The sequence below is a fragment of the Xyrauchen texanus genome, chromosome 6 (assembly GCF_025860055.1).
Source record: "Xyrauchen texanus isolate HMW12.3.18 chromosome 6, RBS_HiC_50CHRs, whole genome shotgun sequence".
NCBI lineage: Eukaryota > Metazoa > Chordata > Actinopteri > Cypriniformes > Catostomidae > Xyrauchen > Xyrauchen texanus.
The window spans coordinates 21,871,076-21,894,145 of NC_068281.1; the positions used below are offsets into that span (position 1 = coordinate 21,871,076).

At 36.7% G+C, this 23,070-nt stretch overlaps 1 protein-coding gene across 1 annotated transcript; it reads right to left on the minus strand.

Moving 5' to 3' along the window:
- Positions 1-130: 130 nt before the first annotated feature.
- LOC127645020 (potassium voltage-gated channel subfamily B member 2-like) lies at positions 131-22,151 on the minus strand. Its single transcript, XM_052128514.1, has 3 exons — positions 21,884-22,151; positions 19,618-20,284; positions 131-5,208 (listed from the first exon to the last, which is right to left on the minus strand). The coding sequence occupies exons 2-3, from the start codon at positions 20,191-20,193 to the stop codon at positions 3,283-3,285; spliced, it is 2,502 nt and encodes an 833-aa protein (XP_051984474.1). The 5' UTR covers positions 20,194-20,284; positions 21,884-22,151; the 3' UTR covers positions 131-3,282.
- Positions 22,152-23,070: the final 919 nt, after the last annotated feature.

Consider the following 23,070-nt stretch of genomic DNA (forward strand, 5'->3'; position numbering starts at 1 on the left):
GAGATGTATTTCTTATACCATGGCATACTTATATTATGGTTTCTAGAATAGGCTGACTAACTTTTGTTTACAGCAGAGGTCAGCAACCTATGGCACATGCAAAGGGTTAATCACTGACACACAATCAACAGTGAGATTGAAGTGTATGTATTTTGTGCAGCTCAGTGATAAACAAGTAAAATTAAAAATTGCACTCAATGTCAGAAAGGTTTCCGACCTCTGGTTTACAGTGTGATAGTGCCACTTAGCATAACTTAAGCTCAGGGGTGTTAAACAATGTAATCAAAAATTATATTATTTAAGTAAAGCTTAATATTTACACCAAACTACTTTAATCTCTAAGAGACTGAATGTGTCTCCTTCCTGAGTGGTATGGTATGATGGCTGCATGGTCCCGTGTTGTTTATTTTTGTTTACTATTGTTTGTACAGATGAACATGGTACCTTAAGATGTTTGGAAATTGCTCCCAAGGATGAACCAGACTTGTGGAAGTCCACAATTTTTTTCTGATTCTTAGCTGATTTCTTTTTATTTTCCCATGATGTCATGCAAAGAGGCACTGAGTTTGAAGGTATGCCATAAAATACATCCACAGGTACACCTCAGTACACCACCTATCCAAAGCTATTTGTTTAAAGGCTTTGCATCATTTTGTAGAATTTTCTGAGCTGCTTATAGGCACAGTTAACTAAGTTTATGTAAACTTCTGACTTACTAGAATTGTGATATAGGCTGTGTCTTGTTTGGAAGGCTGCGTCCCCCAGAGGTCGAATTTGTCGGCCGCATAGGTCATCGAGGCTGTCTCGTTTCAGAAAATAGGACTCAACGAATGCGACCTTTCACGGCATTTCTAATAGGCCTATGCATGAGGTGTATTCTTCGTTTGCACAATTCTTTGCTTCAATGGAAATGTCTAAAACAATTTACCCGTACATATGATGTTCAAACACGAGAATGTTAATTCCCATGCTGAAGTACCTCAGTAGTTGAGTGCAGAGATTATATAATGTATTAATGTATAATTCAAATGAAGTATTAGACTAAAAGTACACCTGTGAAATCTTTTTTTCCCTCTTCAAGTCATTATAACTCTCCTAAAATGTACCTCATGCATTCCCTTCCAGAGGGACTTTTTTCCCTTCTCACTCAAAGCGCTCGCGCTTGTTAAAAAGTGGCATGCTGTTATAGCAACCATGTTACTTGCGTTTTTGTTTGTCCTACGATGGCCGTCTCGTTTAAACGTGGCTTGTTTAAAGGACGCGTCGTACCTTGCACGCAGCCTTCCAAACGAGACAGCGATAGTCCGTTAAAAGTTAAACGATCTGTCTGTAAACAATTGTTGGAAAATTTGTCATGCAAAAAGTAGTTTAAAGTTTAGGTTAAAAAGTGAGTTTTAATTACTTCAACCTATGTTAACTTCTGACTTAATCTGTAAGATTAGTTTTGGTAGCCTTGCTAATATTGCTTCGTAAAACATTTGTCGCTGTTTGAAAGGTCCCCTCATCGTAGCCAAAGTTTCTTACAATACCACTTAATGAGCTTGAAGGGGCACTGCAATTTTCACCTTCAAGAAAGCAATCATATAGTCCTGTACAAATGTTTATTTGTTATTTTATGGTCGTTCTAGGTATCTGGAACAATGCAGTCACTATTTCAAGAAAATATGTACAACAATAAAAATCTAATGTCACATACTGATCTACAAACTAAAAAACAAACTTAAGGAAAAAAAACAAATTTGAGCTTGAATGCAGAAATTAGTCTGTATAGGAGTGTACATACAATATTCAAGTTGTATCCATGATAAATCTGTGCATGATGTCTGATTGTGCTATTAGACGATCGTGCTGTGCTTTTAAATTTTCATTATAGACATCCTTTAATGTGACTACCAAAATATATAGAAACAAACTATGACATCAGGGCTTTTACATTAAATAATAACCACACAAAAAAACCCCTGAGAACCTGTATTTGCATATAGAGCTATATAAAAAGTAGAATTTCTGTACAGAATGATCTGATTCAAAGCAAATCTCTTAACGCCTTCTCATAAATGACTGTTTATGAAAAGGCACAGATTTGAATATTTAAAGCAGGGCTTGTGGTCCTGCCTAATTTGTCTTCAAAATCTCTGGAGTACGACTGACAACACAAACGTGTTCTACACACTACATGGGTGTAGCCAATAATATCTTGAATATACAGTTAATATACAAATCATACAATTCACGGTGGAGTGCTCAAAGTTCTGCTTTTAGCTTTTTTTCATCCATCGACCTCTTTGTTACTAGATAATTCCTATTGCACATCAGTACGATCATTCAAGCGGATGTCTCAGAAATAAAGTGCCATTTCCTTCATCCAGCAGAGGGCATAGTTGATTTACTATGCAATCATAGCCGTTTCTGAATTAAAGGCAACATAAAAAACAAAGATATCTTCAGACGTTTTAACAGATATACTAATGTGGGGTTTTGTCCACCGCAGTAAACGTGATAACAATTTATACAATTAATTTATGCATTTTCTAATAGGCTATGGCTCAACTAAACAGTGATGCAAATGGAAACAGTCACCCTCATGCTACACCTAAATCATCATGCTCATATAGATATCATACAAATTTTTAGCATTGACAATTTGTATTGTTTTTTTTTGTTTGTTTTTTTTTTACCCCTTTTGTATTACTTGCTCAAGGGACATTTAAATAAAAATGCATTAGAGTCTACTGAAAAAAGTGTTGCATCACATATTACCACTGAGACATAGCACTCAGAAGGAAATGATCAAATCAAAAGGCATATTTTGGTTGAAAATATAATTTCAAGTCAAAAGCTAATCAGAACTATTAATCAAACCCAACACAAATGTTACAGTGGTTAGCCTTTTTAAAAATGTGTATGCTTCTTACATCTACTGAGTAGGATACAAATCAATGATTTTCTACAACAAATCAGTTGTCTGGATCAGTCTATGCTTCAAATAAATGACAGCTAACTAATCTTTCACATTAAGGGTCATACTGTTACAAAATAAAAATGGTTTGTTAAGATTATGTTTTGTTAATTGATGTCCTCCCTCTGAATGAATGTCAAAAAGCTCTTGAAGTGGGAGCAGACCTTTTGCTGCAGATATGCAGTCTAATCTGTGATTGATAGTTTGGAAGACATCACACAGACAATAGAACTTCCTCCTTACATCAGTTTGCATCTTTCTGTCAACATACTTCCTTAGATGCATGCATTCTGTGAATCTATATGTCAAGGCTGCTCAGTGCATCACATGCTAGTTTCACATGGTGGTGACCGACCTCCATCCCCTGATGACTTGAGAATATCTGGAGAAAGGAGGTGGTTGTCCACCTTCTGTACACTTTGAATGCTGTCTTCCACTCCAATGGCACCAACCGTAACAGAAGCACAGTTTAGTGCACTTTTAGGGGAAGTGGGAGTAACAGCTGCTCTTTCAACATGGTTTCTCCCTCTTTGGCTTTCTGAAGAGGACATGCTGAAATCTGGAGAGCTTGTTGCTCCATCCTCTTCAAAGCATTTCCCTGGGGACCTCGGACTCTGCCGAGGAGAACCGGCCATCAGGAATGGATCGCATCCTGGTAGCTTGGGTGTCAGTGTTGCCGTGTCCTCTGTCACAACTAAATGCAAGTTAGAAGCCCCCTCGTCTGCAGATTCAGTGAAATTCACTTTGAGTCCCTTGAGCTTTACTTGGCTGTTTCCTCTTGGAGAGCTCCTCACATTTTCACCACTGAGATCGAAGCTTTGATTCTCCTCACCCTTTGGCGTGGCGCTGCTCTCGGGCTTGCACTGGACAAACTCATAGATGCCCTCTTTGATGATTGTGAGTTGCTTTGCTTTTTCAGGTGCTCGTTTGTCCAGAGAGGTAATCTGAGTAAGGTCAAGTGGGGGAGGAGCACGTGGATGTCTCTGTATTCCTGAAATATTGGGCAGTAGTGCGATTTTCTCAACCTCACTGATATCGGTGATGCAGCTAGTGAAGCTGTCAACGCTAGACAGACTTCTGATCTCAGTAATGGGTCTTTCTTTTAGCCGAGGTTCACACTGGACTACTTTCATCTCCACCTCTTCTTCTCTACCGACATTGTAGCCTTTAGAGGTTGAAGGTCTACTTCGGCTAGTGGCTGATGGAGATGTCATCTGGTTGTATATTTGTTCGAGGGATTTGGCATTCAGCCGCTGAGGGCTTGAACTAGGTTCAAAGACTCGATCTGGGGAACCCAACTGGCCTATTTCTTGATATTTTGCTTCACAGGCTTTGGAATTTAAGTCAGAGTTGGAGTTCTTTTGATAGTTCCACCTGCTTGGTGAAAGATGATTTTCAGAGCCCTTCTCCTCACCCTTTTCTATTACAACATCCATTAGCTCCATATTGCGAGTGAATGCATCTTTCAGGTTCATTGACACAATGCTGCCATTCCTCTTGGCCCTCTCAAGTGCCTCTCTTCGTTTGATAGCTTTCTCTTGCCTCTTTTGTTCTTTGTAGAACTCAGAGAAGTTGTTCACAATAATAGGGATAGGCAGTGCGATCACTAACACGCCAGCAATACAACAGAGACCACCCACTATTTTGCCGAGGAGGGTTTGGGGATAAATATCCCCATAACCCACAGTTGTCATGGTTATTGTTGCCCACCAGAATGAAGCGGGAATACTGGTAAATTTTGTAGCATCTTCGTCTTTCTCAGCAAAGAATACCAGGCTGGAGAAGATCATGATGCCCATAGCTAAAAACAATATCAGCAGTCCAAGTTCATTGTAGCTTCTTCTGAGGGTGAACCCAAGAGACTGAAGACCTGTAGAGTGTCTTGCTAGTTTCAGAATTCTAAGAATTCTCATAATCCTGAAGATTTGTACCACCCGGCGCACATTCTGGAACTGGAGGACACTCTTGTTGGATTCTGTCAGGAATATTGTGACATAATAGGGGAGTATAGCCAATAGATCAATGACGTTCAGAGGTCCTTTGAAGAATTTCCACTTGTTTGGAGAAGACAAAAAACGGAGAAGATATTCCATAGTGAACCAGGCGATACAAATAGCTTCAACATGGGCCAGGTTTGGATTGTCATTAGATTGTCCGAATTCATCAATCACTTGTAACTCAGGCAGGGTATTTAGTGACAATGCTATTGTTGAGAGAATGATAAACAGGATGGATATTATAGCCAGAATCTGCAAAACAAACAACAACAAAAAAAACAAAGAGAAGAGAGGGTTTAGAGATGTGACATTAAAAGTATTGTTCTATACAGAATCTAGATAGATATCTACACTGATCAGCCACAACATTAAAACCACCTGCCTAATACTGTGTAGGTCCCCCTCGTGTATATATATATACATACTGTATATGAAATGTAGCTTTTATCACACCACAAACCACACAGATATTGTTTTGGGTTTTTTGAAAATGGAAAAAATAGTCCTCTGATATTTGAAGTCTAACAGACAGTTAAAAACTAAGAATTATTACAATTCACAAACGAAAATGAAAATGACGAGTACACCCTCATCCTTATTACAATGATGTGATCTGCACCATCTGTTCTCTCATTCTCAGTGTTCATGTATTCACAAATAGCTCTGACAAGCACTTATTGATCAACTGCTTAGTTATAATATGTAATTGATGTCTTATTATAGGTTATCCAAATCATCCTGCAAGGTAATAAAATAACCCTGATCAGAGTTACTAATCTGGCTATTCTATTTCACATCATTAAATCAAATACAATTTATTTATTTTTTATTATTAAGGAAAAAGCCAGCCTCCTCTTTGGGCACAAATATTTTTTGCTATCCCCCTCTTGTAAGAGTCAACCAAAACAAACAAGCCTTGAAAGATGCTGTGTGAATCACGTGCTTTTAATGACACAAACTTGATTCTATGGTGCAACCAGCCACCCACATCTACCTTTAATTTGATCTTTTTATGCTTTAATAATTTGGTTTTGAGAAAATGCTCATTACATGTTAAAGTTCATCTGATAATTTAATTGTGAGTTTGGGGATTTTTGCTGTTTGGACTGAATGCTTGTGCGTGGAGTTTTCAGACAGAATAGATTATTCTACTGGCATTATGCCCTTAAAAATTATAATCTCACCATCAAAAAAAAAAACAAACCAAAAAAACATTTGGTGTACTACAAATGCACAAAGAAATACAACTGAGGAACGGTTAACCATACACTTGAACTGCGCTAAGAGGGGATTAATAATGATCCTAGTGTAGAATAAAACTGTTGACCTTGACCGTGTCCTTACATTGGTACTCAATAATTTGAGTACTCTTATAAAAGAGATGTTATAATACACGCATACATATTTAGCACATTTTATCAACATCTTTATGATAGAACACCTGAACTGTTCTTGCCAAAGTATTAGAACTAGTAGAGAGAGTACACCAAATTGCTCAGTTGCTTTAAAATACCTGATTCATTCAGGAATTTATGATTTTACACAATCAGCACTTTTTGACGCAATTTGCCAGCCCACTGTCCTTTACCAATGAGTGCTTAATATTACAACGTTTAAGGAAGACTGAAGAGATTACATGTTGATTCTTCCCTTGTGGGGGGAGAGAGAAAGAGTGAGTAACTGTTCCTAACCTTTCTATATCCTTACTATACATAGAAACTCAATCCTATTACAATTATCCTGAAATGTCCTCCCACACAGACGACAATGTGAACACCCTTAGCAAGGTCCATATGGTTTTCTAACAAGAAAAAAGTTGAAAGTGTCAGGATGCTCTAATTTTAATAGTAGAATTACAGTATAATGGGACCGGAGAAAAAGCCCTTTCTAGATTTGTAGTCAGGGTGAATATAAATGGGGGGCAGTGGTAGATTAAGGGCTAAACAAACAATAAAACTATCTGCCAACTCTGCAAGGATACATTATCAAATGTCAGAAGCTTGGATATTCATTGGTTCTCAGCAATGGGCAGGAATTGTAGGAAAATTCTCTTTCCAGAAATAGCCTTGCTTTGCTTGCTGCACCAATATCATTTGTATAGTAAAACATAGTGGTTTGTTGTCAGAGTTCTTTTGGTCATTGCCTACACCTCTAGTGTTGAACATTTCTAGCTCAAGCTGAAGGATTGGTATAACAAATATTGAGATCAATGGTCAAATGAAGAGTATACTTGCTTTTGGAGGATTGTGGCATTGTGTAATATACTAGAAGTACATTACTGCCATTGCTTGATGCAGAGATTGTCCCTGCTAGGTAGAGTTGAGTAGCTTCTGGCTGTGACCAGTTGTCATAGAGTACACTTGTAATACTCAACATGTCCCTTGATGTTTGACATGCTATACTTAAAATGCATATACTCTATACATTGAAACTATACTCTCTCATATAAAACCTTTTTGCTAATTTTCTATATTATGCATGCCGTTATAATGACCATATTAATTGAATATTTGCACTGTGTCGATGAGTGATGATGACCAACTGCAGCATGTGCCAGCCAGACTTCACTTCAATCTACTAAGACAGACTCAAAGACCTGTGATTCTTCATGTGCCTCTATTACCTGCCATAAACTTCCAGCTGGACTGGAATGCACCTAATTGAATGATACCAATATCAACTTGGTCAAAGATAACACTCTTAAACCTACATAGGAAATTAATTAATTGAAGTTCCTAACGCAAGTTCGGGAGGAGCTTGTCCATATAATCCCACTAATCAATCACGTTTAAGTGCTATATAAACTGTAGCTCACCTACCTCTCCTATGACATCTTTCGAATATCCCTTCTCCTCCCCATCTCCACCTTTAACCAGTCCATATTTCCACGTACACAGGGAATCTAAGAGCTCTGTTTTGATTCGAGATTCAACTCAAACACAGACAGTACGCCAAATTCATTTACAATCTTCGCTGTAAGATTATATGATCAAGTGAAGTCGTGAACCACTAACAAAATCAAAGGACAATGCATCAATGTATATTTCCTTAATTTGGGATGACTTCAAGAACTTTAACACATTTGTTTAACCATTGACCCACAACATTTACTTAGTTTACTAATTGTAACCAATAATAATTCTAAACATAACTAATATTGGCATTATATTCATTCATTTTCTGTTACAACATAATGTATAGCTGCTTTGAAACGGTACCTGTTGTGAAAAGTGCTATACATATAAATTTGACTTGACTTGGCTCAAGTATATGAATTTGAATCTAAAATCTTCATCTTAAAAAGTTAATGCTATGCATTTAATACCCAGATTACTAATTATTAAAAAAATCTGTGTAATTCTTTTTAACCCTTTGAAAACTTTACAATCAACCTGCTGTCAAATAGCTCTGTCAGACCTATAATGACTCCACGATGGAAGCCATGTGTGGTTCTAGTCCCATTAAATCAGTGTAATGTTCTAACTTTAAAATTTGGTTTGAACGACATGAATTTCCAGCCCAATGTGTCGCTGTGGCCAGCTGATTAATCAGTTTCACTCAGTTTCAAGGAGAAACATTTATATATCAAGGTACATCATACAGTTTAATTTCTCTGCTGACACATGCAGTAGAGGCTGTGTTTGTTCTGAACGCAAGAGAGATAGGAGCGATAAGTACTGAAGGAGAAAGCCAGGAGGATTATCTAACTGTTCTCACTGGTGGATCTGTACAAACGTAATTACATGGGCAGTGATCTCAACGCAGGGAGATTTCTGGCATTAGACCAGGGCTTCTGCGTGTAGGGAAGCACAGAGAGATCCTTCAAGTCACCCTAATATAAACCTGTCTCAGAGGAAGAGTACTATCTTGCAACCTGTTTGTAAGTTGATCCCATCAAAAGTTTAAACACTGTGGCCCCAACAAAAAAATCCAACCAATTTGTAATAACAGTTCAAGATGGCAAAATCACAAAAAAAAGTTTGTTTCGTACAAAAACTTACAACTTTTGCTTAGGATTTTTCCTAACCATGATTTTAATAGGAAATAAATACATTTTGAATGAGTAACCAAATTTGTTCTCAGATGTTTCCTTTTTTATGCCTGTATTTTATCGAGTTTAGGTTAGTCTCTATGGGAATAAAAGTCATATGATATGTCATACCATATCTTTTAAGTTTGCTTTTGTGTACAAATCATTAAGTGTTCACATGAGACAAACTGTGTGGCCTGCCTGACACAGCAACTTTAACTCACCCAATGACAGATGTTTGGGGCAGGATTATCTGTTTGTTTGATCAATAGCAGACAGGTGGAGTTTTAGGAAAATCTATATGAAAACATTATAATTTTTTTGTTTTGTTTTGCTAATCCGTTTGCTGATGCTAGTTTTGCACACATTACACAATTCACCTTCAACCATAGAAAACACTTTATCATTTCATTTTGGCATTTGTTTTCATTTGTTTCTTTGAGTATGCACACAATTTTCATTTATTTCTCTCTCCCTCTGAAATCCTTTGCAACCAAAAGAGTGTGGTTTGCAAAGGCTCCGTACAGAGCATAGCAGCCTTTTAGTGAACTGAGCTGAGCACTCGGCTTCCTCTTTTTAACACTCTGTAATGTAATTATATCGTCGGACTCTGTCCGGTCTTCCCCATTCTTATAGAGACAGTTTAATGTAACTAAACTACAATACCTAAAAAATGACAAATATATGGCAAATATCCATCCATATGTGTCAGGTCTATCAAATGTACTTCCAACTTGACATTCAAATGTTGCTGAAACGTGAAAATGATGTCGTCATTTACGCACCCTCATGTTTTACATGAGAACATGAGGCTTAATCTAAATGAGGCTCGCCCTAATTAATTACAGAAATTTCATTTTTGAGTAAACTATCCCTTTAAGGGCTACAATATTTTCAAGGTTTTGCTAATTTTGCAACATTTAAAAGTATTGCCAACAATGTTCAATAACAGTTGATTAACATAATAAAGCAAATATAGCAAATAAATGTGTAGAACAATCCATACTTGTCTTCAGTATTATAATTATACATAGTTTTTTCTCTTCTCTCAAGGAGCAACAGTACCTCTCCACAAAATATGCACAATTGCGGGAGATTGCTGCACCAGAATCACATTTAAATGAGCAGAGTGAAGAATGAAACTATGACATTGGGGAGGGTGGAGAAGCTACACCCTCTAGACTAGAGGGTTTAGTTGAGCTGCTTTTAGCTCAAGTCCTTGGAACATCTGGTCTGTAGGGTCGGCTTAATTGAATATGTAAAAAAAAAAAAATCTTGAATGATTTTTCACATTTTGATTCACTGCCCAGAGAGTTATTGTAGCGGAACCCAACTGGGCTAAAGATCTGAAAATAATCAGAAATTCACAAAAAAATGTATATGAGGAGATTTGAATGTAGAAGGCAATCTGGCTGAACATGAGGATTTGCCTTTTTAATCTGCCTGGAGAGGTGGATTTACCTGCATTTCTAAAAGTAAATGGTTCAATTGTGAGTCAACAACAAGGAAAACAGAAAAATAATAATAAAATATTAAAAAATCTGAGAAAGAAATGTTGATTGAGAGGATTTTTATTAGGATGAACCATTAGTAAAGCTGATTCCATGCATGGGACCAGCACCACGGACAGCGCCTTTGTTGAACAGACTACTGCAAATGAAGTGGATTCCAGCCACTAATCCTACAAACATCCTGCAAGAGTTAAATACATATTCTTTGTTTCTGTGAACCTTGGTCAGTTGCTCAAATGACTCCGTAACATGTTCTCCAAAAACAGTTACAACAGGCCAGGCTTTAAGCTCTACTAAACTGGTCATTTTTTCCTGTTTTCTCTCAAATAAACTAGTTGAGAAGCACCTTGCTGACACATAATTTACCAAAATTACAAAGAGCACATTATGTAATTTCAAAGGCTCACTATTTCAACAGGATTAGAACAGAGTGATGCAGCATCATCCGTTGCTGTAATGCAATGTAGAAACACTAAATGGAGAAAACCAGAGCTGTACAGTCAGTCAGTCCCAGCTCTTCTGAAGAAAATGCTCTTCCTGAGAGAAGTGAAGGTTAAATTATTTCCGGAAAACATTGTTATCATTACTGCCAAGAGAGGAACAAGAAACTCTGTCTGGAAACCCAAGAATGTCTTGATCGATATTGAAGGGTTATTTATATAGCGGTGACATGGGATTCTGTGTTTTTAATAGGACGGGTTTATTTGGAGCTAACCTCCCACGTTTGTCAAGGAGCTTTTGCTGAGTAAGGAAAACACTATCCAGTTCCTCTGTAATGGCAATGCTCAATGGAGTATCTGTGAACATAAGAAAACAAATGAAGGTTCCAAGAAGCATGAGACCAGCTGAGCTTAGCTAATCAACGTGATCTTTTGAGTATTTGAAGGTATTTGTTGCAAATTGCAGTTCTATCACACAGATATTTTAATTAGTTGGCATAGACATGGAAATGTACAATATTTACTTATTGACATCAATGTTTTGGGATTCAAAACATCAACACAGATTCACTTTCATTTCATACTTGTTAAAGTTATAAACAGTGAAAATGATTAAACCTTTAGAAGTCCCATCTGGATGTCATTTATATATAAAAAATGCCATTAAAAATGGTAATTCTTGGACAAAGTTTCTCTTTCATTCACTGGTAAAGTTTGCTATTGGATTGTGTCTGAGTATTGAACATGTTCACGTGCAACCTGGTATACTGTATGTTCTGGGAATTTAGTTTTAGACCAGTCATCAAAGCATTCGTTAAGATTTGTAAGTCTCTAAAGCTCCACATACGTAAAAGCACTTACATCTTATTTGTTGTGAATATGCTGATATTGTACGTTGATGTATCTATCTAAACATACAAACATGTTAGGTACAAATATCTAAGAAAACTAATGATACCACCCTGAGCTACCAGATAGTAAAATGTCTACTGTGTTTGACGGTGTCTTTGCATGTGCGGGGGTAGAAGGAAGCAGGGGGTCATGATTATAGTGAATTATCTATAATGTGGCCCTGATGACTGCTTGTGATTTACAGGCTAACCCTCAGCCTACCACTTACAGCCACATCCTCCCATGCAAAATATTCAGCCTCACAAGTGGGGTGAGCAGGCAACCTCTACTTAAACACAGTGCAGAGCCATCTATTCAGTCTGTCCAACTGGCACTGTCTATTTTAAAGACACATTCAAAGACATTTACCCTCATACATGCATGAAAATTTGCCAGACATTAGTCCCCATACAAGCACTTGACAACACAGAAATCAGAACTAGGTTCAAGGTGAGGTTGAGTTCAGAGGATAAAAACTCTAAGTCTTATCCTACAGGACTGGCAGTACTCCTGCCTATGCCAGGGTTTAAGCTCCCGTGGGTTGGGTTGATGGAGCTGATGGCATGTATTTTGTTGTCAAAGAATGAATAGCAGACATAATGAAACAGCATTATCACCACAACAGAAGGAGATCTGGTCTGCTTTTAAAAAACTGAGTGGTCTAGTAGTATGATGTACATCTTAATAATAAGAAAAAAACATAAAGTATATAACTAAACTGAGTGTAGAGCAGATAATAACAATGGAAAAGGAATACCACTAATCAAACATTGAAGTCTAGCAGAAAGAGATGGGCAATAAAATCTTCCTCGCAATCATTCCTATCCATAACGCACCTCAACTTAGTGATTATAGAGTGTGTCTTCAGTAATAACAATGTATTAACCATCAGCTATTAGGGTAAAATCTCTATTCCTGATTCATAGTCTTGATATTCCCATTTTGGCGTAAATTAATGCTCCTGTTAAAAAATGATTGGAGGGAACTGAACTGAAACAAAATCTGTGGCAGTACTGTGCACATAAGAACAAAACCTCCAATCTAACTTCAGACTTGGACATAGACTTGATTTTGGTTGTGATACACCGACTATGTGGTGGGATTCAGTGTAAGAAATGATCTGTCACTTCATGTCTTTCTCTTGTGCACCTCTGACTTTGGCTTCACATGCTGTATCACCAAATATCACAAACAGACACCCTTAAAGGAACAGTTCACCCAAAAAGTAATGCATAAGACCAGTGGGTTTTTTACAATAATTCTCCCCCCTGCTCAGCCAATTTCCACGTAAATATTAACATTTACATTCTTCTTCTTGTGTTTTTAGTGATTCACATTTTCTGTGCCTATCGCCCCCCTATTGGACAGGGATAAGTTTTTCTGGCAAAAAAAAAGACTTAAATATTGATCTGTTTCTCACCCGGATTATATAACTTCTGAAGACATGGATTGAAACACTGGAGTTGCATGGATTACTTTTATGATGCCTTTATGTGCCTTTTGGAGCGTTAAACATTTGGCACCCATTCACTTGCATTGTATGGACCTACAGAGCTGAAATATTCTTCTAAAAATCTTAATTTGTGTTCTGTGGAAGAAAGTAAATCATACCCATCTGAGATGCATGAGGGAAAGTAAATGATGAGAGAATTTTCATTTTTGAGTGAACTATCCCTTTAAGAGACACCCTTTAAATGTTTTTTTAACCCTCAAACTAAAACTATACATTTGAGCACTCTGAATAGGAAATCAGAGAATTAAATGTATAGAAACTCCTTATTCACAATATACTGTATATGTGTGTTTCAACATGCTAACTACTTAACATCAAAATAGCAGTGACTTCTTAGAAGTTTAACCTCCAGATTATGAGATAAATCAAATGTGAAAATGTGACCATAGGTTTAAAAGAATGCTCAATAATGATTCAATAATTATTGATTGTCAATCATACTCAACGAGAATCTGGCTTTTAAGATACAACAAAGTTTCAATTAGAGGATCACATGGTGTCTATAACTCGTAGCAGATGTCCACTAAGTGGGACTTTATCCCTCAGAGTGGAATGGAAGGTGGAACTGTAGCTATTTTGTATGTTCATTACTCAGATTAAAGATAAATCCCTTTAGGTTTCCCTGGTTTAACTACATAATTGTGTGACAATGTGGGGGATGGAGTCTTCTGAGTCGGCAGAGAGGCTAAAGGACTTGTTCCAATGTTCAACGCCCACGTTGGGCCAATGTACAGTAGTTTGCACTTTCTGTGTCACAAACTCAGTCTCACTCCAGTCCACTGGATTATATAACATGACAATTACTTTAAATTCAGAGATGCCTATTTTTTAATAGTTTTTTTTAACAAACATCTAAAGGCTCACATGGACTTGATAACTGAAAGGAATTTTTTTTGCTATTTTTATCTTGAGTAAAAAATATATATATATATATATATATATATATATATATAATAAAAAAACGTGTAGTGATAGATGATAAATATACAGTCAAATGTTCTGAAAATTAATGCACGTGCTTCTTTTAAGCTAAAATGCTCCATTGTTTTAAAGGTCTGTTTCTAATGTCTTTCAACACAACTAAATTATGTTTTAAATATAATAATAACCTTATCATAATCTTAAGAGGAGATCGATTTACCAGGCTAACTCTTAAAGCACACAAAGAAATTATGCCTTTATTGAAGTGGGTTAAGAATGAATTATTCTAAAATGATTAATGCAATCTCCCTGTAGTTAATAAGATCTAGAAGTCTCTTAAAAGAGCACTGTACGTAACCTTTACTCATCTTCAAACTCACTCCATCTGTTGACCTCCATGGGTATTAAAGTGATGGCTAAAGAGGGGAGCCAGAAAGGATTCACCTTTCCCAGTGTAATGTCACAGGTATCTCCTTCCAAAGGCAGACCTTGTATCTTAGCCTAAGCCTCTTTATTCAGTAACAGAACCTCTACAATAAAACTTTTCCTCTTTCCTTTCTCCCCTTTCCCATCCCTGTGCTCTGTTAAGAAAATATCCATTCTGTCCACAGATAGAGTCCACAGAGTATAGAGTATCATGTCATGACCAATTACTGTAAATACACATAAATTATTCACACCAAAGACATTTCAGGAGAACATTGATATCATCAAAACAATCAATGGTGAACACCTCTTTACGGAGTCAGATACCTGATAAGATACTTCTCCATTTCATGTAACATTCACAACCATTTGAAATAAGTTCTATAAATTAAATTTCTATTAGATTTATAAATGCATCTCAGAGATGCATATCTGCATACTGTACACACTGTATAAAATATGTATATTTATACTGTATAAGTTTAAGTGTCCTTTGGAACAGTGAAGCATCACAGGATGATTCATTTTCTTCTGTGATGATGACACATAGAGAAGAATAGGAAAGGAAACCTTAAGCAATGTTTCAATTATATTTCCTTCCCAAAAGACTGATATTAGGCAGTTGCAGTTAAGCCTAAAGCTAAAAGATAGTGATTAAACAACCAAAGAAAGATACAGTAAGTGGTCAGCTACCAATATAAAAGCTGAGTATAATAAAGTACTAAAGTACAGCAATCCTTTGCAGTATTGCTTATGATAGGTCCCAATTATCTTCATTAATTTACTGTATTTTGATGTCTCTTTACATTGTGCACTGTACACAGCAAAAAAACAAACTTTTATGTATACAACATAATTTGAAATGAATTGCCAGGATTCAGGGTGATTTCAAAGGCCCTACCACTCTTAATAACTTCCTTGGGGTGGAAAACTGCATCCCCTAATTGATTAACAGCTCTGGCTAAAAACGTGACCACATTACACACTATAGCAATAAGCCAGACAACCCAAGGCCCTCAGCAGTCTATTTGTAGGAGCAGACTAGGTAAATCACCAAAGGAGATTAAGTCTCCATTGCCTCACAGGGAGCAGTATGGTGACAGCTAAACAAGGCACTGTTAACTTTATCTTTTTTAACGACCTAGCAACTGTCCGGTGGCAATAACTTGCAGTAACAATTTAACAGCTTATTTTCCAGCACTTAATGTTAAACACATTCACATTTTTCTAAACAATGTAATGAGCTTCTATAAGCGTTCAAATGCTGAGATGGTAATCTCAATGTACAATTCTCCATGCATCAACACTGATTCGTAAGACATGAGACAAAACAACTTAGTGTTTTTTAAAAAAAGAAAAAAATTATAATATATATATATATATATATATATATATATATATATATATATATATATATATATATATTTTTTTTTACAATTTGTGTGATGGATTTGACAAAAATAACCATGGTCATCTTAAAAAAATAAATAAATATGAAACATCAGAGTGTGACATTAACCTATTGCAGGTGAAATGTGGAAAGAAGACCTTCAGGATAAAGGCTGACACTGATATTACCTGATATTTATAATTGTTTTTATAAATATCTGATGGTGTTCACAACTGTGAACCCTTGTAAAGGATAGATTTTAGAGTTTCCTTCTGTCAGGACATATATGAGTTATGTGTCTTATTTAAGATGCATATTTATCATTCTGTTTCTCTTAGGAGTAATATAAATATTAGTTTATATGAAGCACTGATTTATGTTCAGAGAACAGGCTGTTTCAGGGATGAGTAATTTTGATCAAATAAAGAGTAAATATAAATAACATGAAATGGTTAACATATTAGTGTTCATATCTGATTAATTACAAAGTGGAAATTTTTTTTCAAAATAAAGGCAAATAAAATGTTCCATCCCATGTCTCAAGAAACAGTGAAAGTGGAGAAAAGCATCATTGCCATTATTCTGCCAAATATGCTATTACCATGCATTGGGGAATACCTCCTCAATAAGTCTGCAGTCATTTCGTGTTCAAAAAGCAGTGTCAGATTACCAAACCACGGAACCCACAGAAGTGAAGGTGGAGCTCAAGGTTAGGAATCATTTGCCATTAATCATACTGCTCACATCAATATGGAGAGACGCTTTCTGTTGTCCCTTAAACACTGTCTTCATCTCCACCTCTCAACATACTCCTCCAATGAACATAGCAGTGATATGATAATCTAAACTTAGTTGGAGGATTTCGGTCATTACAAAGCTGCTCCTGCCCTGTCAAAGCAGACATTATAGCTGATGGGTGTAGGCTGAAAGGATGCTGTGTGTTTGTGCTGACACAAAAACGACTGACTGCCAACAAATAGTGGCAGTGACTCAACCTTCATCTTCCTCTCTGAGAGCAGAATGTGCAACTCCACCAGCCCAGTCCCACCACTGCCAATAATGCTAAAGTAAATCTGCCAAACACAATGAATCAGAGCAAGATGATGTCCCTTATACACTCTGGGCAGGACACATTTTTAACAAATATGCCCAAGCAAGCTGTGTGGTGGAGATGAATGCAGTTAAATTTGATACTTATGGATGCAGTTAAATTTGATAATGGGTATGTTTATGGGGAGTTTTTTCTATTTATTCTCACTACTCTTTTCACATTTTCCATTTTCCTGTTGTTCCTGTCCATTGTCTTTTTCAGATCATTGCAGAAGCCTTTACCTAGCTTTTACTGACACTGAACTCAGTGTAGCAATGCCAATTCTGCCATTGCTGTTTCATATTTAATGTTTAGAATAAGTGCCTTTGAAGATGTTTTTTTTTCTTCTTTTCTCTAATATAGATTAAAACTGAAAAGTTATTGGCAGTTACTCTATAATCAATTTAAATCAATTGTTTATGACCTATTTAATGAGTATTTGATTTAGGTATATTTTTCATGATTTCAATGCTTATATTTTTATTACTTTGATATTTACCATTATTATGATGCACAATGCAACTGCTATTCTAATGATTTTTCTTTTATTAGATGTATTTGTCAACCAATTTATATTTTTTTATTCATTTATTGAGAATGTTTTCCCACTAAGACAGCACCTTTTCTCAAGAGCCAAAGGGCAAGAAAAATCCTGTACATTAAAGTGTTTCACTAATGGCTTCTCTGACTACTTTCCCTGTCTGTATTCTGGGAAGTAGACAATCAGTACCATTGGGGCTGGGCACTGATTGAAGACAAGGCCTCTGAGCAGCTGTGAAAAAGCATTTCAATATTCTTTACAACCTTCTACCAGTGCATTCTACCAACGTGCAAGACCATCTAATTACTCAAAAAAAATACTTATTTACCTAAATGAGATCACTGATATCTAAAAGCACACATCTTCTGACTTAACAGGCCAAAAATGGCTACCATGTTGCTATTATATTATACACTGCAAAAAATGTTTTGGCAGGTAACCTAAAGATGTGTATCATGTTGTAAATCCTGTTGTTTTTACAAAGAAATAAAAACGTCATAAACTTGATATTAACTTTATGATACTGTAAAAATCTGCCTTTTACTTTATAAGGTATTGTAAATCACAGTAAACATTACAGAAGGGCACATATTGACAAAAAGTTCATCAATAGTGGCTCTTCCTGGAGCAATGGCCAATAAACATGTAGAGACATTGCTCAATGTCACTCACACAAACACTAAACACCATCAGGGTAACATATGTGAAATTAAATCAACGCAGTAAACATTAACAAAACTACATCAAATATAACACAAAACACCCCAATGTACATAACTGATATTAAAAATGAGAAGAAACATAACTATTCCTATAAAATATAATGAAATGTGATGGGTCATGCAGGGAATTGTGGGAATGCCTGATTATTGTTTTTTTATTTTACTGTAATTTTAACAATAATTTACTGTAAAAAGTATATGTCCTCTCTTGTTAAACATAATTGCATTTTTTATCATTAATTATACAGGAAAATCATACTTTTTACATCTAAATTGTTTTAATTCTTACAACATTTTATTGTAAAAAATTTTAAGTAAAGTCTTTTAAATATATATATATATATATATATATATATATATATATATATATATATATATATATATATAAATTACTGTATATTATCCAGTTAATATTCGTGAATCAATTAATGTTTTATTTCTGTAGCACTTTTACAGTCTTTTATAGTTAAAATTATAAAGAAAATGTTTTACAGTGTAATAAAATTTTTATTTAATCTGTCCATATCAACCTGACAAAAAAGTCATTTTTTAACGGTAAGCTCATGTTCATTTGTGATAACAATTGCAGGTTACCTCTTTTTCAGGCAAGAGTGGTGATTAATCATTTGAAATGTAACTATATAGAAAAGTGATATGGAAATTAAGATGTGCATATCAGTCTCCCATACAGCATCTTACCATATCTACAAAATAAAGAGCTAGAACAAGCATTTTGGATAGAAATGGCAGATAAAATAGTTTCACAATGAGATGCCAATGCCGTAAATATTTATTTGGCAACAGAGCAATCTATGTACCACAAAAGTATGCCTCTTTTTTTGTAGCATAAAAGCCTGAGCTCAAATGTCAATCACAACAGCCATGGATTTCAAATGTCATTGTATCACTGAAAGTGAAATCCATGTGCATATAGTCTAAAAATTTTACCACCAATTAATTATAAGCCAATTTGATGGTCTATCTCAGACACAACATCTGGACTATAATTCCTCTGTATGGCAAGTATTTAAGTGGCGGTTTGTTATTCTGGTGTTCTTTCAATTGCACAAATGAAACATTCTAAATGGAAATGTCCTTGGCATGATCCTTATGAGTTAAATTACTGTGTGAATACTTTTATATTTGTGCATATTGCATGTGTTGTTGGGCCATGTGTTTGTCCTACCTTGGCCGCCACAGAAGAACTTGGTTTCTCCAACAAATCCCAGAGCTTCTGTCTTTTGTCTGGACAGCAGCCTGTCTCCACCTGATCTCCGTCCTTCTCCCTGAGAGTTTCAGCCTCTCTCCTCAGCTCTTCATTCATCTGCTCCTTCTTCTGATGGTACCGAGCCTGGCAGCACGACTCTAAATAGATCTCATCAATGCCCCAGTAGTCAAGCTCCTGACCAAAAGAGAGAGCGCACATCTCTTCCATCATGTGTAGCTTGCCCGTCCGGTAAAAGTTTAAAATGGACGAAAAGGCACCAGGGTGCCTATCAAAGAAATATTCATTATCATTTAGACTGTAGTCATCACAGATCTCCATTAGGGTTTCGTGGGTATTACAGTCTCTGAGTTTCCCAAGACGGGTACGTGGCAGTCGGTCCAGGGTTCTCCATAGCACCTCATGGACCAACCCACCCACATTGATCCGGATTCTTCTGGATCTGGCTTTTGTCCGGATAATGTCGATGGGTTCTGGCGGGAGTGAGCCCTGTGGCTGTGAGACCCTCTGAGCCCCAAAGTTCGCCCTCTCAGCCATGACTGCTGCTACTCAAATGTTATGCTACTTAAGATGACAGCGAGGAGTACTATGGTGAATCCACCTCAGACAAGGCCATCCATGGTTGCACCTGAATATGAAAGCAATTACAGAAAGTCATATAATTACTGAAAATGTACCCCAAAATTATGCTGAATAGCTCACAGTGTTAAGCAGAATAAAACACATGTGAAAGATATAACACTTATGTCAAATGTAACAATCTGGCTGGGCCTAAGGCCTGGTATGGCACTGACACTCCTCACAAGAAAAAAGGAATATATAATCAGACGGTTTAAATACTGTTAAACCATTAATGCGCTACATTTAAAACTCCAATACTTTAATGACCTTATTTTATACTCCAAAAAATGAATGAACCATATACATTGCATGTTATTGCCAGCCTGCATAGCACACAGTTTTTTAGAAGGGAGAGTTTTATGCAAGGAGGCATCTTAACAAAGCCCTGCATTGTAATACAAGCTCTACAGCAATTACACTGTGAATGTAAATACACAGATCTGAGAAACGTAAATAAAGTGATAATCCAACAGCAATTGAAATGCAGTTCCTTTGTTGCGTTTAAATGTCAAGTAGGCTATAGCTACTTTTGGCTCTGAGGACAGACGGTAATGCGATTGAGTATTTAAGAATGTCTTGATGATAAATCCCTGTAGGACTGTTTAGTGGGCTTCTATTTCATGCTCTTAAAAGACTTCGTAACAGCCGGCTATTTAAAACTTCCAACCAGAGAGGAAACTATATAGGCCAACATTTCATAATGGTGCAGCACTGCGATTTATATCAAAACTATATTGTGCTGTTGTGTACTTGCATTGCGTTAACACCCTGCCACATCCAATATATCCGCAGATTTAGGCATTATCCCCCACAAGGTTAAGTTGGTGTGCCCTATTATTTGGAACACACTCTTTACATTTTAATTACTGAGAGACGATCAACAAAAAAAAACAAACAAACAAAAAAACACTTTCCAAGAGCTATAGTCTAGCGAGAAACAAAAAACATACACTAACGTAACATTATAACGTCCATCCTTTGTAAATGACAAGAAAGGGAAGATTAGGGCTGACACAGAATACCACTGTCATCCACATAAATTAATACATATTAGTTTTCCTTTAAGTCTAAACTTCTTGTATAGGTCAAATGATCACAGACTAATCCCCAATCAGGAACGTGGAATCTTTACTTTTGTGTGCACTTGTTTAAGGACCACTGATCATCCTCTAAGGGGTCGTTCACACCGAACGCGTCCTTTCGCAAATAAAGCTGGACGCAGCGCATCGAAAAGAGCAGAACGCCTGTCTCGAGTGTGTTCCTTTTAAAAGTTATTTTTTAACTTGGCGCATCTGCCAAAGTCGTCCGTCAACCGCATGTTTTCATAAAACAATTGAGAGCGGACACAAATCCGTGTTCAGTGTGAACGGCCCCTTAAACCGCTGGGACACACTTTACGCTGAGAGCAGCAGAAGTGCAGCGCTCTGACATGCCCGTGGAGTTTTCTGTGCCTGATGAAATCAAGTTAAATCTTAAGCACATCTATCCAGGCGACCTCCGAATCACCCCACGATGTATCGCCAGGGAAATAAATACATTTTAAAGCAAAAAAAGAAGAAAAAGAAAAAAGAAAAAGGAATGAAAAAAAGAAAAAAAGAAACCTTACCTTTCCCAGTTCAACTCCTCTTCATTACCTCTACAACAAAAAATAAGTAAATTACCCCCTTATTTTCCCCTCCATCCGATTAGTGGAGAGAGGTGTCAGTAGTACCCATGTTAAAAGGGCAGTCGTTCTTCTTCATTTTGTAAATCTCACAAACTATTCATGCATATTAAGCAGGAAAGAAAACAAGAGTAGTATAAATGAAACTGGATTATTCTCGCCAGGAAGCCATGATAATGTGTTATAATTCAAATGCTGCACATATGAGGACCGTCACACGTAACGCTCAGTGTAACACGCGCCGCATCGACTGAGTAGGATTGCTCGCCCCGCGCTCTGCATCACAGCCCGGAGGTGAAGCCTAATTGGATTGAGCTGTACATCACCAAGGATAGCAGCAGCATCAGATCCCTCCGTCCCATACAAGAATCAGTGTCAATGATCTCCAGCTCTCCATCATAGCAAGTTCAAATGAGGTGGGGACATGACACAATGGAACACATTGAAATCCATGCACGGGATGGGAACATAGAGCAAATCAAGGAACTTTTTAAAGATGGTGTTCTCTTATCTAATCAGGGATAACTTATTTAAAAGATTTAGGTGAGTGTTTGTGAGAGAGTTAGCTGGTATCAGGATTTACTCTCTTTGTCTCTGATATACTGTAACACAGCATATAAATCCCATATAAATCCCAGACACAATTCCAGACAATATCTGGAGATATCCCACATCCCTAAACTATACTCAACTATACTCAACTCTACTCAACACTGCTTCCTGTCACCTTTATAACTGAGTGAGACTATTGTTCCTTTGGGATCTAGACCCATGTTGCTGTCAACAGAGTTTTCTCTCTTCCCCCTCACGCTTACTCTGATACTGGATCTATTAAAACTTGCAAAGGAGCCAAATACATAAAAAATACAGGATATGGTTTTAGAATGGCAAACCAAACACTCACAGCTAAGTGAAGGTCAAGTGCAAAGTTTGGAGGAGTCATGCTCAGACAGAAGCAGAGAGTCATTTAACTCCCCTCTGTAATGCATTTATTGTTCAATGTGTCTGATGATACAATAATATAGTTGAGACTTGGCCAATAGCCTCACACTTTGTACTCCAGTGAATATTTCTCTGGGTGGTTTATTTTTCAACATTAATTTCTATATAGACACATACACTGTAGTGGG